The sequence below is a fragment of the Cornus florida genome, unplaced genomic scaffold (assembly GCF_030987335.1).
Source record: "Cornus florida cultivar Cherokee Brave unplaced genomic scaffold, ASM3098733v1 CherokeeBrave_3.0.0_Hap2_Chr01, whole genome shotgun sequence".
In the NCBI taxonomy this organism is placed as follows: Eukaryota; Viridiplantae; Streptophyta; class Magnoliopsida; order Cornales; family Cornaceae; genus Cornus; species Cornus florida.
The window spans coordinates 46,035,208-46,053,859 of record NW_026775571.1 but is presented as its reverse complement, the minus strand read 5'-3'; the positions used below and the strand labels follow the sequence as shown (position 1 = coordinate 46,053,859).

General features: G+C 35.3%; 1 protein-coding gene across 1 annotated transcript; it reads left to right on the top strand.

The window, feature by feature from the left end:
- Nucleotides 1–312: 312 nt before the first annotated feature.
- On the top strand, nucleotides 313–2,742 carry LOC132271535 (uncharacterized). The gene is made up of 2 exons (XM_059772943.1): nucleotides 313–856; nucleotides 986–2,742. Exons 1-2 carry the CDS (start codon nucleotides 313–315, stop codon nucleotides 2,740–2,742), a joined length of 2,301 nt encoding a protein of 766 aa, XP_059628926.1.
- The last annotated feature ends 15,910 nt before the right edge of the window (nucleotides 2,743–18,652 follow it).

The following is an 18,652-nucleotide window of genomic DNA, read 5'->3' as shown; positions in this document are numbered from 1 at the left end:
GTGATTGAAAATTTAATTGTAACCGAAATGAATTTCTTCTCTAAACCTAACTCAATGAAATTTTAATACACAATTTATTTTGTATACTATGCACAGACACAATTTATTTTTTATACACTGCATAGGCACACAATTGTGAGTGATAACTTTTTTATATTTTAAATTAATTGTTTTATATGCAATGAGGGCGTAATATTATTTTTACTCAATTATGCTTATTAGAATTTAGGATCGATAGATTAAATTACAATGTAAAACCTAGGTTTTAAAAGTTTATATTTGAATTACCTTTTTTAGGTACAGTGTTATACGATGGTAAAGCCAAAAAGAACTATTGATGCTTTTTTTAAAAAAAATGATGTACCTTCCGTGGCTTCTGCCTCTAATGTTGATGTTTCGGTTCATGATAACCAGTGTCCTCCAAAATCTCCAAGAGTTGAACATACAAAAGTTGATCCTACCTTTTTAGAACGTGATCCAGGATTACGTCGTCAAATATGGGATTATCCTATTGACAAACGTGACGAAGTTCGACGAGCTTACATCAAAGCGAAAGCATACCAAATTCCGCTTTCAGAATGTCCGCTTTCTAGATCGGAAAAGCATCCTCGTCGGTTTCAATCATCTTGGTTTAAATTATTCCCTTCCTGGTTAGAGTATTCTCCTTCAAAGGATGCTGCATTTTGCTTACCTTGCTTTCTTTTTGGAGCGAAACCAACGGGGCGTCCCGGAACCAATGCATTCACTAATGAAGGATTTCGAAGTTGGAAGAAAGTTAATGATGGTAATAAGTGTGCTTTCTTAAATCATATGGGAGGAAGTCCATGTTCTGCTCATAACATTGCTGAGAGAGCATGTAAGGACTTAATGAATTAACCTTGTCATATTGATATAGTGATGGATAGAAAAACTTCCGAACAAATTTCAAATAACCGATTGAGATTGAAGGTCACAATTGATGCGGTCTGATGGCTTACTTATCAAGCTTGTGCTTTTAGAGGGCATGATGAATCCCTTCAATCAAGTAATCGAGGCAATTTCATTGAAATGGTAAAGGCTTTTGCGTCATATAATGATGATGTCGCTAAAATTGTTCTTGAAAATGCTCCAAAGAATGCCAAGTATACCTCACCACAAATTCAAAAGGAGATTTTGCATATTCTTTCTACAAAAGTGAGAAATAAGATTCGTGAAGATATCGGCGATGCCAAGTTTTGTATTCTTGTTGATGAAGCTCGTAATGAATCTAAAAAAGAGCAAATGGCTCTCATTTTAAGATACGTTGATAAGGATGGTTTTTTACAAGAACGTTTCTTTGATCTTGTGCATGTCAAAGATACAACTTCATTGAATTTAAAAAAGGATCTTTGTGCGGTTCTTTCTCATTACAATCTTGATGTTCACAATCTCCGAGGTCAAGGTTATGATGGTGCTAGCAATATGCGTGGTGAATGGAATGGTTTGCAAGCATTATTTCTTAATGATTGTCCTTATGCATATTATGTGCATTGCTTAGCTCACCGACTACAACTAGCATTAGTTGCCGCATCTAGAGAAGTAATTGTCGTCCATCAATTCTTTTCAAATTTGAACTTCATTATCAATAGTATCGGAGCTTCTTGTAAACGAACTGATGAATTACATTCTGCTCAAGTTATGGAAATTGCCCATTTGATAGATCTTGATGAACTTGAAACCGGCGGAGGAGCTAATCAGATTGGTACCTTGCAACAACCTGGAGATACTCGTTGGAGCTCCCATTTTGAATCTGTTTGTAGTTTGATAAGGTTATTTGGTCCAACATGTTCAGTTCTTGAAAACATCATTGAAGATGGAAGTAATTACAAGAGCCGAGGAGATGCTGATACTGCTTTTAATACTCTTAGATCATTTCAGTTTGTGTTTATTTTGCATTTGATAAAAGATATCATGGGAATAACTAATATCCTTTGTCAAGCTTTGCAACAAAAATCTCAAGACATCGTAAATGCTATGCAATTGGTTTTGAGTAAAAAACAAATCATTCTGAAATTGAGAGAAAGTGGTTGGAACAACTTACTTGATATTGTTAAATCATTTTGTGAGCGCCACAAAATTGATGTGCTTGATTTGAGTGTTCCTTATACCAAAAAAATTAAGGGCCATTCACATCACCCACAAGAGAATATTACACTTGAGCACCACTATCGGATTGATATATTTTATGGCACAATTGATTCGCAATTGCAGGAGTTGAATAACAGGTTTAGTGAAAAAGCAATGAAACTTGTTACTCTCAGCTCAGCTTTGGATCCTAGAGATGGTTATAAGTTGTTTAACGTTGAAGACATTTGCACGCTTGTAGATGAATTTTATCCTCAAGATTTCACAGACCAAGAGAGGATTAGTTTGACATTCCAATTGCAACATTATAAGGTTGAAGTGCTTGCTCATTCACATTTGAAAAATATGTCGACAATTTCTGAGCTATGCAGAAGATTAGTGGAAACAGAGAAGTCAAAAATCTACTTTTTGATTGACAGGTTGATTCGTCTTGTCTGGACTCTTCCCGTTTCCACGGCAACTACAGAAAAGGCATTTTCAACTATGAAACTTGTCAAAACACAACTACGCAATAGGACGGAGGATGAGTTTCTTGCAGATTACTTGAGCGTCAGTATTGAAAAAGAAATTGCTCAGACTTTTAGTACAGATTCAATTATAGATGAATTTTCTTCTCTAAAAGATCGTCAGCTTTTGTAGTAGTTGTTTGGTCTTTCAGGCATTTTTTTTTTTTGTTTTTTGTTTTTGTATATATATCCATGTCATATTTGACTAGATATAGGCCAATTATTATTTTATAAATAAATTAGCCAGATTTTGGTTAGATATATTTTTGTATGCATCTAATCGATCATGAAATACTTTTCACTTAAAATATTATTATATTATATTGGTAAAACTGTTAATACTACGGCCCCCCCTTATATTGAATCCTGGCTTTGCCCATGCATACATATATGTTGTATAATCATGGTAAACACACAATACAACACACAAATAATCCCAGAACATTCCCTACCTCAACAAATCCAGTACTACGGTTGTGCCTAATGGCTCACCCCACGAGAGCCTAAACAAAAGGTGTCTCTCCACCTACCTCAAAACCAACTCTAGGTCAACAACAACCTAAACTACAATACAACCGTGACTACAATCACCATCAACCTCAACTCGAGCCTCAATGACCAATCTCGTGTCATGCCAAATATGTAACACAGTTATGCATATACAAATCTGATCTAGAATACATCATATGTCATGCTCTTTACATAATAATTAAATTATGCTAAACAAACGGCATACCACATGTAGCACGTAAGCACATAAACATGTTATCAAACCAAAACAAATTATCATGAAGCATATAAACACATAGAGCATGGCAATATAAGCATGATATGCACCCAAAACCCGTGGTCCAAGGTATTCAAACCAAGGAGCTCTGATACCACCTGTAACGACCCGAATTTCTCAACCCGGTGCGTTAGTGATGAACCAGAAGTTGACCCGATAACGGACCCGAAATGAGGAAGCAAAAGAAGCTAAATGACCTCAAGAGATGTACGTCATCCCTAAGGCTCCAAAATGACTCTCCATGAAACCACGGAACTCAAATGAGCTAAGCAAATGAAGCAAGAATGCCTAACCCAAAAAGAGATGACATTTCCCACTGAAAAGGGTGCCACCGTGCACACCATTGGAAGGACAACGTAAAATGAACAAAATTGGACTCAAGAATCGTCTGATTCTGAGTCCGGGCAGAAAAGATATGAAATTCCAACACCCGATGCGAAAGTTATGAAGCAATGACTTAACATTTTCCAATATTTTCATAATAAACTTTGAAAACAAAAGTGCATAGAAAACGAGATGCATGTCATTGGCCTCCGGCCTCATCTCATACATGTTAAATACATTGAAAATAGTGCACTTACGTACACTTTACATATACGAATCAACGAATATAAGTTTAAACAAATAGGGCTACAAAGAGGCATCTTATGCTAACACTTGCATAGAATAGAAACTGTAAGCCATCTAAGGAACAATGGAATCTTCAAATCCTGAGTCCTGTACCTGAAATATGCCTTAGTATCGTAGGGGTGAATAACATAAAGCTACTCGTAAGAGATGAGCATGCATTGACCTAGCATTTTACAATTTTATCACCTTATGGTGAAACATGTTAAAGGGGCTCATGCCACCTAACATCTATGTCAAGATGAGACCCAGGGAGCATCCTAAGCTACCTAGATCATTTCTATCACAATCACATTGTTCATACAATTCAAACAACATGGAAACATGTTATACAAGGCAACGAGATATAGATTCTCAAAATCTTCTACTTGAAATCCAAAATACGAAAACAACAAGTGTGGGTCATGCCAACTAACGTCTATGTTCAAAATGAATCTATAAGGTCATTCCTAAACTACATTTGAACATCAAAACACAAATTATGATATCGATGCAATTTAACCAACAATAGAACTTCCAATACAACGCATGAAGCATGTTTTCACAAAGCTACATCTTAAGCTCAAAATAGGAAATCAAATAAGGAACAACAAGTTACGATATCATCTAGTTATCAACTTGAAATGAAATATGAAATCAAACAAAGTGGATACTCGGACGTCACGCCAGATCAAACTGACAACATAGTTACTTTAGGGTTACTAGCCCATGGGTAACCTCCCTATGTGCGCACTAGACTATATAGAGGGACAATCCCCCGTACTAGAACCAAGTCCTAGCCGTAGCCAAACAATGACATCCTGAAGTTTCCAAAATCAACAAATTGTGCAACAACGTATATATATCAACATGTATATACAAGATATCAACTATTTACCAAGCACAATACAAATTTTAGAAACTTATACAATACATGCTCAAAATTCACAACTACTATGACATGTAAGATGTCAAATACAAAGTGTCAATTCCTTACACATAGCAACAATATATTCAATAAGGAAAAACATATTCTCATGAATATAAAAGTAACAACTATGTTATCCAATGCTCAAAAGTAATCAAGTGAACATACATCAAATCCAAATCCATGATTTAAATATAGAAACAACTTCCAAAATGCAATTAAATCCATGGAGTAATAAAGTAGAATTTAATTAAACATAAGTAGTTAAATTCTCTAAATTCCAAGTTAATCCAAATAACCTCAATTTAATATATATTGAAAGACATGTCATGGTCATCATATATATAACATCAAATGACAAGTTAAGTGATTAAAACATTTAAAACAAAATTAATCAAGTTAATTAATTAATTTCCTCTAGATTTTTAAACAATTTCAAATGCCCTCAATTTAATCTATGTTAGAGAACATGCCAAAGCCTATTTAAATACCACATTAGAACTTGATTTAATGCTTGATACAACCATGTGAATTAAACTTTCACTAAAGATAAATATTAAATAAAAGTTGTAATTCTTAATCAAATGATCCAAATTTAATATATGTTAACCAACATATCTAAGCATAATTTCCTAACATGTTACAATTCAAATCAAAGTTATACATCATCATAAATTTTAAATCTTATACAAAGAAATAAAAATTATTAACTTTCTAGATTTGATACAAGGCATACATATATGTTGTATAATCATGGCAAACACACAATACAACACACAAATAATCCTAAAATATTCCCTACCTCAATTGGAATGAAAATCCCAATTACCACCGAAATGAAATCGCTCCAAATTTTCAGTCCGCAAAACAGATTTTTCAACTTGCTACGTTCAACTTGTAAAATTCATAAAAAATTCAATTCTAACCCAAATTGAATGAATCCAAAGTCTAATGAAAGCTTAAACACTGTAACTTGATAATATCAATTTAGTTTAACAAAATATTTTCTCAATTGAAACAGTTTTGACCCATAACTTTGAAACAAATTCTACCCAGAAAACACATTTTTAGCCTGTAGCTTCCAACTTTGAAAATTCATGAAAAATTCATTTGACATCCAAATTGGGTAAACCTAATTTATTTTGGAAGTAAACATATGAGAGTGTAAAACTAGAATTTTAAGCCATGATCCAATATCAAAAGGTTAGTGAAATAAATCATCTAAAAATATGTTTTGCAGCTGCAATAAAAACATGGATAACAGATAGTTTCGGATTTTAAAAAAAATTTAGAAATCCTCTAAAATTGTGAAAAAATTCTGAGTAGTGTAAAACCCATGGAGGAAGTTCCAGTAAAAATTTCAAGATAATTGAAGCACTACAACTCCATATAAAAATTCATTTCCGGACCAAAAAGGAAAAGCTTCAAATTTCCAGCAACTAGCTTGCAACTTCAAAAATTCATAACTAATTCATTTTAAATCCAAATTACATGAAACCAAAACTAAATGAAAGCTAATTGAGTATATTTTCATATTCTATATTTAATTGGATAAGATTAATTTCAAGTTAAAACAGTTTAAGTGTAAAATATAAGTCATTTTCTTCCATACATGTAAAACACTCAATAATGACATAAAAATACTTCAAAATAATAGATCAATACCTCACTAGAGAATTAAATCTCTAGATATCAAAGCAAAACTAGGAGTTAGGCTAGATCCTTCAAGGGTTTTGAAGAGGAGAATGAGGGGAACAAAAAGTATTCCAAGCTTTATGGTCTAAAGTAAGTGGAAGGGCCTCAAAGATCAAGGTCAATGCCTAAGGCTTTAAGCTCCATCCATGGAGGCTAGGGTTTTCTTGTAAGGAAGAGAATGAAATAATGTGGTTAAGTGTGAGTGGAAGAAATAGAAATCCTGCACTCACTATGTGCTCTTACACCATGGTCAACACACACATCTATGGTCAATTAAACAAAAACCCTCCTTTAAAACCATAATCCCAAAGTGGCCCAAAGATATTTGCAAGACTAAATTGTGAACCTACACTTGTCACCAATCCATGGCTCCTTCCTAGGCTTAATCCCACACCTACACTTGTCAACCATCCAAGCCAACAAGTGCACCAATCCTAGGCCAACAAGTGGGTGAATCATCACCCTCCAAATGTCATCATCCAATTCATTTAAGTGTTTCCACACAAATGTCAACAAGTGGACCAATGAGAATGGGACACTTGTCACACTTTTCAAAAATTACAAAAAGGTCCTTTTTGGAAATATCTTCCAAATTTAATTGTAAAATGGTCCCCAAGATGAAAAATAATTACTTTATTTAATTACACTAAAATCCCACAAGTTAAGAATAATTACACTAAAGTATGCATTAATGCCCCTTTATGAAAGAAGTAAGCAATCAGCATGCTTTTCTAGAAAAGTAAAAATACCACTATCATGGAAATCAAATATCATGAATGCATGCAAAATTGGAATCAAATCTGAGCACAAAAAGTGAGGTTGTGCAAGGAAAAAGGATAAACGAGAAAAAGACAAAATGTGAATAGTGTTCGGAAATATAAAATATGGAAATGACACAATCCCCAAAGGAAGTTGTCAATCCAAGGAAAAGAGTCTCGGAAATCATTCCAGAGCACTTGAGATAACATTAAGTGATGAAAAACCGAACCCAAAAAGGAAAAGACAACCGAAAAAAAATATCCGTTAAAATCTAAGAAAAAGAAAAGGAAGAAAAATGACCGGGTCATTACAACCTTCCCACCTTAAAGGGATTTTGTCCCCAAAATCTAGCCCCAACAAAACAAAAAGGCAAAATCAGGATAACTACGGAGTACATCTCTGAGTATCCCTCACAACATGCTACGAAAGCAATCCTAAAACTGAAGACAACGTACAACCCCATGTCATTCGCACCCACATGCTCACGACAGGACAACCCCTCAAAAAAAAAGTGATCACTTGGCCACACCACAAGTCGAAACTCACACACAGAACTTAAGGCCAAACGAGGGAACGGAAGACAACAATCGAAAGCACCCCTCCTGACGAACCATCATAAGGAACCAAAAACAACCACCAACAGAACTCCAAGATATCCATGAATCAAATCAAAGTACTAAACAAAGACGACATAGCAGTACGAATAGCGACCAGAACCCGCCCACGACGTACTCAAATGTGTGGTAGCAATGACAATTCCTAGTGTCCGCCCACACTTACTCGTCAGTAAGGTAGCATCGATGGCAACTAGCACCCGCCCACAGCACACAACTTGTATGGTAGCATGACAGTATAAGGCACCAATTCATAACCTACCCCCACTAGGTCTACCCATAAAACCTCTCGATACAAATGACTTCAATGTCAAAAATGATCATTACCAAAAGCACTATGGAAACCAACATTTTGTGAGAGTTGAGATATGGTTCAAAGATGTCCGGCCGGACCATCCTGGCCAATCCCAAAACTCTGACAACAATGCCATAGGTACCGCTACGCTTAAAGCCTTAAATCCTCAATACAAAAAGACCAACAATTTTAACATCTCAAAACACTACTATCAACAACATCAATTACGAATCCAAAGTCTGACAAGCAAAACAGCATCTCCAAAATCCCAGATATCATCCTAAAATAGATCAGCTATAAGACTACTCACCGTAATCAAACATCGGATCAAAATCCCTATCGCGGATAACTAGATCCTCAAAATACAAGTCCACGAAGTGGCACACACATCAAAATCTTGACAACGAAGGTCATAGAACGAGTCTCTCAAAATCGTACTTGACAACACCAAGCTAAATCAAAATTCCTCAATTTCGATCCATCTATAAACAACCACTGGAACTACGATTCCTCAAGGCTATGCCTAGTCATAACTAGGACGAGAAAACTCCACAAGCAAGCCATATCCAACAACGATCCTCCAAAACTCCTCCTAAGAGTCAACCACATCCAGGCCTCCAAAACTGGAACAAGTCTCCAAAAGATATTCTCAAAAGAGCATCGAGCTCACCTCACGAATCAAACAATCCTCAAAGATATGGACATAAGTCTCCGTAAACTGATCTCACACCAATCAACTCACTTGACCACCACAACCGTCAACAACCACGGCAGGAACTCCCCAAGGGAAGATACGAAAGAAAGGGGACCACCAGTCCTAAAAAGGACAACACCACGACTCCATCTCTGAAATGAAAGACAACAAAGTCAACGACTTCACCCCCTACATGGAAGTAAGTCAACCAAAATATATCAAATCCTCACCAAGGACTCAAGACAACAACGATGATCCTCATAGACCAACCAACCCCAAAACAGTGCACAACGCAACGGAGGGAAGAGACTCACTCCTTGTGAAGTCCCTAACACGAACCAGCATAAAACCATTGTGGAAACCCGCATACAGACTACGTGCGACCAAGGGAAACGAATGGGAAAACCAAACCTGAAAGTCATGCATATGACAAGGAATGCAACTACCAGAAAGAAAATCTACTTACATAGATGAAAATCAAAAGCACATGTTGCACCTCTCCACATAAACACAAAAGCATGTCATTAAAGCGCAGTAACAACATGGCATCTCGAAGCATATAAGAAAGGCATGCTATTACCACACAACAAGAAGGCAAACGTGGATAGATCTCCACCTACTCATGCATCACAATATCATAAATCACACTACTAACATGGTAGTAAATGAAACTGCTAGAAAATAAAAGTGATGCAACAATGAACCCTATGGACATCGTGTCCTAGAGTGCCTAGGTAAAAAGGAAGGACCAGTCCTAGCCATACACTGACTCCAAAAACCAATGCAACAACAACCTATCTCAAAACAAACGTGAGCCCTTACCACAATGGTAAGACTCTTACAATCTATCTCTGAATCTAAGGGTGACACTACAAGTGATACTAACAATGCAATGTTATCTCTACCCGAAACATCTATCAATTGACTTAACCCCAAAAGCGTCATCGCGCAAGGAGAACTCAAAGGAAATGGCAACTCTAGCCATACAATCAGACAACCAAATCGATCACTACGACTGATCCCCAAAACAACCATCATCATTATCGATCAAAAGGACTACACCTGTCGGAACAAAACCCAACGCTGATTCCATCCGAACTGCACTCGTAACTTACCAGTACGGTAACATAACAGTGCCATGCACCCGCCCACAACGTACCCGCCCATAAAAATTACAATCTCAGAGGAACCTTCCAAAACAACTAAGGATCCCAAAAGGTCCAAAACCTAACCATGGCTTAAAATCAACAAATCCAGTACTACGGTTGTGCCTAATGGCTCACCCCACGAGAGCCTAAACAAAAGGTGTCTCTCCACCTACCTCAAAACCAACTCTAGGTCAACCACAACCTAAACTACAATACAACCGTGACTACAATCACCATCAACCTCAACTCGAGCCTCAAAGACCAATCTCATGTCATGCCAAATATGCAACACAGTTATGCATATACAAATCTGATCTAGAATACATCACGCCGGATCAGACCGACAACATAGTTACTTTAGGGTTACTAGCCCATGGGTAACCTCCCTATGTGCGCACTAGACTATATAGAGGGACAATCCTCCGTACTAGAACCAAGTCCTAGCCGTAGCCAAACAACGACATCCCCAAGTTTCCAAAATCAACAAATTGTGCAATAACGTATATATATCAACATGCATATACAAGATATCAACTATTTACCAAGCACAATCCAAATTTTAGAAACTTATACAATACATGCTCAAAATTCACAACTACTATGACATGTAAGATGTCAAATACAAAATGTCAATTCCTTACACATAGCAACAATATATTTAATAAGGAAAAACATATTGTCATGAATATAAAAGTAACAACTATGTTATCCAATACTCAAAAGTAATCAAGTGAACATACATCAAATCCAAATCCATGATTTAAATATAGAAACAACTTCCAAAATGCAATTAAATCCATAGAGTAATAAAGTAGAATTTAATTAAACATAAATAGTTAAATTCTCTAAATTCCAAGTTAATCCAAATAACCTCAATTTAATATATATTGAAAGACATGTCATGGTCATCATAGATATAACATCAAATGACAAGTTAAGTGATTAAAACACTTAAAACAAAATTAATCAAGCTAATTAATTAATTTCCTCTAGATTTTTAAACAATTTCAAATGCCCTCAATTTAATCTATGTTAGAGAACATGCCAAGGCCTATTTAAATACCACATTAGAACTTGATTTAATGCTTGATACAACCATGTGAATTAAACTTTCACTAAAGATAAATATTAAATAAAAGTTATAATTCTTAATCAAATGATCCAAATTTAATATATGTTAACCAACATATCTAAGAATAATTTCCTAGCATGTTACAATTCAAATCAAAGTTATACATCATCATAAATTTTAAATCTTATACAAAGAAATAAAAATTATTAACTTTCTAGATTTGATACAAGGCATACATATATGTTGTATAATTATGGCAAATACACAATACAACACACAAATAATCCTAAAACATTCCCTACCTCAATTGGAATGAAAATCCCAATTACCACCGAAATGAAATCGCCCCAAATTTTCGGTCCGCAAAACAGATTTTTCAGCTTGCTACCTTCAACTTGTAAAATTCATAAAAAATTCAATTCTAACCCAAATTGAATGAATCCAAAACCCAATAAAAGCTTAAACACTTTAATTTGATAATATCAGTTTAGTTTAATAAAATATTTTCCCAATTGAAACAGTTTTGACCCACAACTTTGAAACAAATTCTGCCCAGAAAACACATTTTCAGCCTGTAACTTCCAACTTTGAAAATTCATGAAAAATTCATTTGACATCCAAATTGGGCAAACCTAATTTATTTTGGAAGTAAACATATGAGAGTGTAAAACGAAAAATTTAAGCCATGATCCAATGTCAAAAGGTTAGTGAAATAAATCATCTAAAAATATGTTTTGCAGCTGCAATAAAAATAAGGACAACAGATAGTTTCGGATTTTAAAAAAAAATTAGAAATGCTCTAAAATTGTGAAAAAATTCTGAGTAATGTAAAACCCATGAAGGATGTTCCAGTAAAAATTTCAAGGCAATTGAAGCACCACAACTCCATATAAAAATTCATTTCCGAACCGAAAAGGAAAAGCTTCAAATTTCTAGCAACTAGCTTGCAACTTCAAAAATTCATAACTAATTCATTTTAAATCCAAATTACATGAAACCAAAACTAAATGAAAGCTAATTGAGTATATTTTCATATTCTATATTTAATTTGACAAGATTAATTTCAAGTTAAAACAGTTTAAGGGCAAAATACAAGTCCTTCTCTTCCATACATGTAAAACACTCAATAATGACATAAAAATACTTCAAAATTATAGATCAATACCTCACTAGAGAATTGAATCTCTAGATACCAAAGCAAAACTAGGAGTTAGGCTAGATCCTTCAAGGGTTTTGAAGAGGAGGATGGGGGGAACAAAAAGTATTCCAAGCTTTATGGTCTAAAGTAAGTGGAAGGCCCTCAAAGATTAAGGTCAATGCCTAAGGCTTCAAGCTCCATCCATGGAGGCTAGGGTTTTCTTGTAAGGAAGAGAATGAAATAATGTGGTTAAGTGTGAGTGGAGGAAATAGAAATCCTCCACTCACTATGTGCTCTTACACCATGGTCAACACATACATTTATGGTCAATTGCACAAAAACCCTCCTTTAAAACCATAATCCCAAAGTGGCCCAAAAATATTTGCAAGACTAAATTGTGAACCTACACTTGTCACCAATCTATTGCTCATTCCTAGGCTTAATCCCACACCTACACTTGTCAACCATCCAAGCCAACAAGTGCACCAATCCTAGGCCAACAAGTGGGTGAATCATCACCCTCCAAATGTCATTATCCAATGCATTAAAGTGTTTCCACACAAATGTCAACAAGTAGACCAATGAGAGTGGGACACTTATCACACTTTTCAAAAATTGCAAAAAGGTCCTTTTTGAAAATATCTTCGAAATTTAATTACAAAATGGTCCTCAAGATGAAAAATAATTACTTTATTTAATTACACTAAAATCCCACAAGTTAAGAATAATTACACTAAAGTATGCATTAATGCCCCTTTATGAAAGAAGTAAGCAATCAACATGTTTTTCTAGAAAAGTAAAAATACCACTATCATGGAAATCAAATATCATGAATGCATGCAAAATCGGAATCAAATCCGAGCACAAAAAGTGAGGTTGTGCAAGGAAAAAGGATAAACGAGAAAAAGACAAAATGTGAATAGTGTTCGGAAAAATAAAATATGGAAATGACACAATCCCCAAAGGAAGTTGTCAATTCAAGGAAAAGAGTCTCGGAAATCATTCCAGAGTACTCGAGACGACATTAAGTGATGAAAAACCGAACCCAAAAAGGAAAAGACAACGGAAAAAAAAATATCCGTTAAAATCTAAGAAAAAGAAAAGGAAGAAAAATGACTGGGTCATTACAACAAAGATCTTTTAACAGTCCAAAACTTGATCAATTCAGTTTTTAAGCCTCCAAAGAGAAGACCACCTGATGTTGAATACATAAAGTTTCACAGTCCCTCTTCTATTAATCTCTTCAGCAATCCTAAGCAGCCATGCTCAGTGAACAAGTCAGAGCATTCAAAATTTAGGATCAACACAACGCTCTCAAGATCAAAAACTAGTTGTTGTTCCAAAGCAAATAATCTTCAAGCCTCAGAGATTATTGTTCTTACAACTATAAGTCTGTCAAGAAAAGGAAAACTTGCTGAATTCTCAAAAGTTTAAGAACTCAAAGCCTCCATAAGCCTATTAAAGTTGAAATTCAGAAGTAAGAGGAACTTAAAGTTCTTTGAAAAGGGAAATGATAAGGTGGAAAGTATTTCTGCATTTGATTCTTCAAAGCCTTCTCCACTAAGAGACAAGAACCTGCAAATTCATCCTGAAGGTGTGTTGATCAACTTAGCAGCTCATTCAATTCTTTATGCTCCTTCAAAAGCTATTTTACAACATGGTTTGATCAAGAAGACAATGTCAGACATAAGACCTCTAATTCAAAGAGCACCAAGTTTAATTAACACTTCAAAACCTCCTCCTCTCAAAGACAAAGACTTGCAAATTCATACTGCAGGTGTGGTCATCAATGTAGCAGCTCAATCAATCCATTGTGTCCTTTCAAGGGTTAATCTCAGGCCTCCTTTTCTCAGAAACAACGATTTGCAAATCAATTCAGTAGGTATGGTGTTTAATTTGGCAGCTCCTTGCTCAAACTTCTTCTATATCTTGCTTCAAAGTTTGTACCTTATCTCCTCTGATACTTCCCAATTGAAAAGTTGCTGGCCTTCCATTCTTCATTCATATATCTCTTCACCTTTTGACTTCCAATGTCAAAAAGGGGGAGAAATGTACTAATAGGTTTTTAACATTTGAAAGTGCAAAAAGGGGAGATTGTTGATTCATGTTTGATCAAGTGTTTTGCACTTTCAATGGCAAGAGTATTCTACATTCTCAGGTTCAGTGGGCTACCAAGTGTAATTACAGGTTTATTACTCATGGTTCAGCATAGGGTAATGAAACTTATGGCTCAACACAAAATAATGAAGCTTATGGTTCGGCACTTACTGAGTAGCTTCAGCTTCAGCACTTAAAGGTTCAGCACTTAGAGGTTCAACACTTAAAGGTACAACAATATCATTTCAGAGGGCTGCCAAGGGTCATTAAAGGTTTAGTACTTATGTTGCATATCTATTCAGTCATAGGGGCAATTAGGTATTTCTACATGTGTGTGTGACATTACTACATTGCTGGGAATAGCCACAGGCTTTTATTTAATATGTTAATCATATATATAAGCTGCAGCATAGAAGAGTACAGTTTTTTGATATAGTCTATGTGAGGGTATTCCAGTCAATTCAGTGTGAAGATCACCTTGCTGTCACGTGAGAATGTGGTCCTGCAAAGAGAAAGGTGCATAGCTGTCCATTGGCTGTAGTGAGAGTGTATAGTGTTGTAAGAATACACCACTGCCACGTGGCATAGTGGTCCTGAAGAGAAAAACCTGTATAGCGAATTCATTGGCTAATTCAAGAAGGTCTTATCCATAGTAGGGCTGAAATGAAGACCCTATAAATATGTTGTTATAAAATTCAGCATGGTGTGCCTCTAAGTGTGAAAAGTAAGTCTGTAGCAGCTGAGAGAGAGTCCTATTCGAGAGCTAAGAATGAACAACAATCTCAAAGATATTGTATGATGTTTAAGCTTCAATGAATCTCTGAAATTTGCCTAAAGGAAGCATAGTTGAAGTGAAGATGAGTGAGGCTGTCAAGAGCTGATTTTCTGGTGCAAGAGGTGGCTGAAATGGTTCAAAGTTGTTGGGGTCATTTTCTGGAGCTTGAATAAGGGCTGAGCATACATATTTTGGTGATCTACAATAGCTGAAGGTGCCTGAGACTACATATTAAGGCTGGTATTGAATATCATATCACAAACCTCTAGCTAATCTTGATTTTCTGGTCTATACTGCTGAAACTGAGATTAACTTACTATAATCTTGCTGTACTACGATTGTTTAACATCTGAGCATGATTAAAAAATATTATTTTGTGGCTGCTTGAGTTAAAATTAAGTGAGAGAAACCATTATTTCAGAATCTGATATTTTAAACCTCACTAGTTTGAGTTTATACTAGTTTACAAGGCTGATATAGGTGTTGAGAATGCAAGATATTGTTGTGCTGGGTGTATTATCTTTCTAAACATGTTTATAGAGTTGAAATACACTTGAGAGAGCCAAAATCTAGATGTTGGTAGTGTTGAAATACCTGATTTGCCCTCATAACATTGCTGCAGCAGAAACTATTTACTTGTTATAATCTGAGAAGCAGTGATGTGAGCAAATGTAGTATATTGAAATACAAATGAGGGAACTTGAAACAAGAAGGTTCAATCTCAGAATTACATATTTAACCCTCAAATCAGAAAATTATAGTTGCATAATATAGGCCTGCTATAAGCTGTTGTTTTGCTGTTATTAGAGTTGCATTGATGTGCCATTGAATGTTTAACTTGTCCCAGCTGTAGTACAAGTGTAACTCATCTACTTTATGCTGAGGGTGCTGTTGGCAGTTGAAGAATTGAAGCCTCTTAAGGCTGTGTTTAACATAACTGAGATTTGGGGTTTCTAACCTTAATGTTACTGTTGTGAACTTACATTGTCTTACCTTGCCTTATAATTTGATCTAATCATTTGAGTAAGTGTACATTGTCTGTTGAAGACTAGGGGAGTGAACTTTAGGGTGTCTCTAAAGCTGAATTACCTTTTTACCCTTCAACCCTAAGTTTTGGGGTTTTAAGCATTTTATGAAGTGAAACTATTATACTTTGCTCCAATCATTGTGAAACTTGTTGAGCAAAGATCTATGAAGATATCAAGGCTGTGAGTGACAAGTCTAGATTAATTCTGAAGCTGCATTTGGAAGTTACTTCTTTACCCTTGATTTTGGGGTTTTACTCTATTGTGTACTAAATCTATTCTACCTTGCTGAATTCATTGAGAAAGATATATGTGCAAGAGTATATTAGCTGTACAGAGTTTTGAGAGTGCATTGCAGGCCATTCTTGAAGCTGCATTGTGATATTACTTCATTACCCTTCACTTTGGGGTTTTTGTCTTATAAGAGTTGTTATTGTTCTACCTTGCTTATCTACTTGTGCTATCTATACAAGCAAGTGTATTTGACTAATTCAAGGCTGTGGGAACCTATTTTGAGCATCAAGTGAAGCTGCATTATGATTTGACTGATCTACCCCTCTTGTTGCAAAGAAGTAAAGCTAGGGTTTCTTGTATTTCATACTTAGAGCTGAGTATTCACTCTTATCTTGTGTTGCAGCTTAAGTATTCTGTATTTTGTGTGTTGACACCTTTATTCATTATTGATTAAGCTATTGAGAGCTTTGTGTGTCCAAGCATAGGGGTTGTGGACTGGGGGGGTGCCTTTGTGCATATTGTTTAATCTTGTGTATGTGTAGAGGGAGTGAAAGTCAGTGTCCTAGTGAGTACAAGGTGGTTGGAAAGTAGGGCAGCTGAGTGAGTAACTACTTGCATGCAGCAAGTGAAGATGGGAAGCTAGTGAGTGTGAATTAGTTGTGAAAGCTAGTATCTATTCTTGTACAAGGGTGTGTGCAGTGAGCGAGATAGCTGAGTGTTTAACAAGGTTCATACTACTAGTGGAGGCATTTATTGGCTGAGGACAAGAACCAAGGTTTTTCCCTATTGATAGGGTTTTCTTGTATATCTTGTGTCCATGTGATTTGACTGTTTGCATTGATTCTATCTTCTATGTTATGCATGTTTATACTCAAGTGAAAAAGAGAAGAATCTACCTAGGACCAATTCAACCCTCCCTTCTTAGTTCAACAGACATATGTGTGTGGGTACCAACTAAGAAAAAAAAAAAAATTAATCCTCGAGTCTTCGCCTAGAGAGGAATTAGTCTAAAAAAATGTAATAATACAATACAAGTAATTGAGAAATTGAGTTCATTTCAAGTCAGCTAAATAAAAATCTCAACATCATTACAAAATATGGATAAAAATAACATAAGCAGATTACAAGTACATCCAAATCTTCACTGTTGCCCAACAATATAAAATGAAAAGAAACTTCACTACATAAAAATGTAAGAAAATCGACAGAAAAGCAAACCCACACAGAACCCTGAAGTGTCACCCGAAAAGATGGCATCAAACTAATACCAAACTGAGTTGAAATTGAAAACCCTAACACGTTGGATTCTCAATTTCAACTCAAATTCAAGTTAAATATTCATAAAATCGACTAAAATAGCAGAGGCACATATATAAACACAAAAGAAGTTGAAATCAAACCACAAATAGTCGTTACAATAACCAAAATGTACATTAAATAAACCAAAATTAGCAGAGGGACATCAATAATTATGATAACCGTCACTATAGTCAAAGAAAGTGACACTAAAACTCGCAACATGAGTACAAATTGAAAACCCTAAATACACTGTGTTCTTGATTTGAAATCATATAAAAAAGATAGTAAGAAAAAGTGATACAAAAGCGACACATAAGAAAGAAAACAACATAAAAAAAATAAAAATAAACCTAATTTGAGAACTAGGGTTTCAGATCTAAAAAAAGGAAGAAGAGAAGAATGAATTGGCGGCTAGAACATGGAGCTACCATTTTTGGAAGAGGCTGCTCACGGTGAGTTGCCTCCTTTACTAGAGCCTAGGGTTACGGATTGATGAGAGGAGTGAGAGTCTACTTGGTTTGTAACTATGGAAATAGAATGAAAATAGAAAACTGTACAAAAAAAACTCTGATTGGTTCAGTTTTTTGAAAAAAAACTGCCTATTCTCATAGAACTATAATAGATTGTTCTTTGAGAACAATTTTTCTGTTTTGTAAATTCTTAAAAACCATTTTCAAAATTATAAATCAAACAGACACGAAATTTTTGGGCTTTCTTTTTCCTTTTCCTTTTCCTTTTCCTTTTCCTTTTATATTGCTTCCAAATTAACCCAGCTACAGGCTCGTACCATTTCAGCGCTCCTTCGCCGGAGCATCAATTTTTTATTCCGAAATTGGGCCTAAAAATTGAAGCACTTCTGCACTATTGGAAGCAAAGC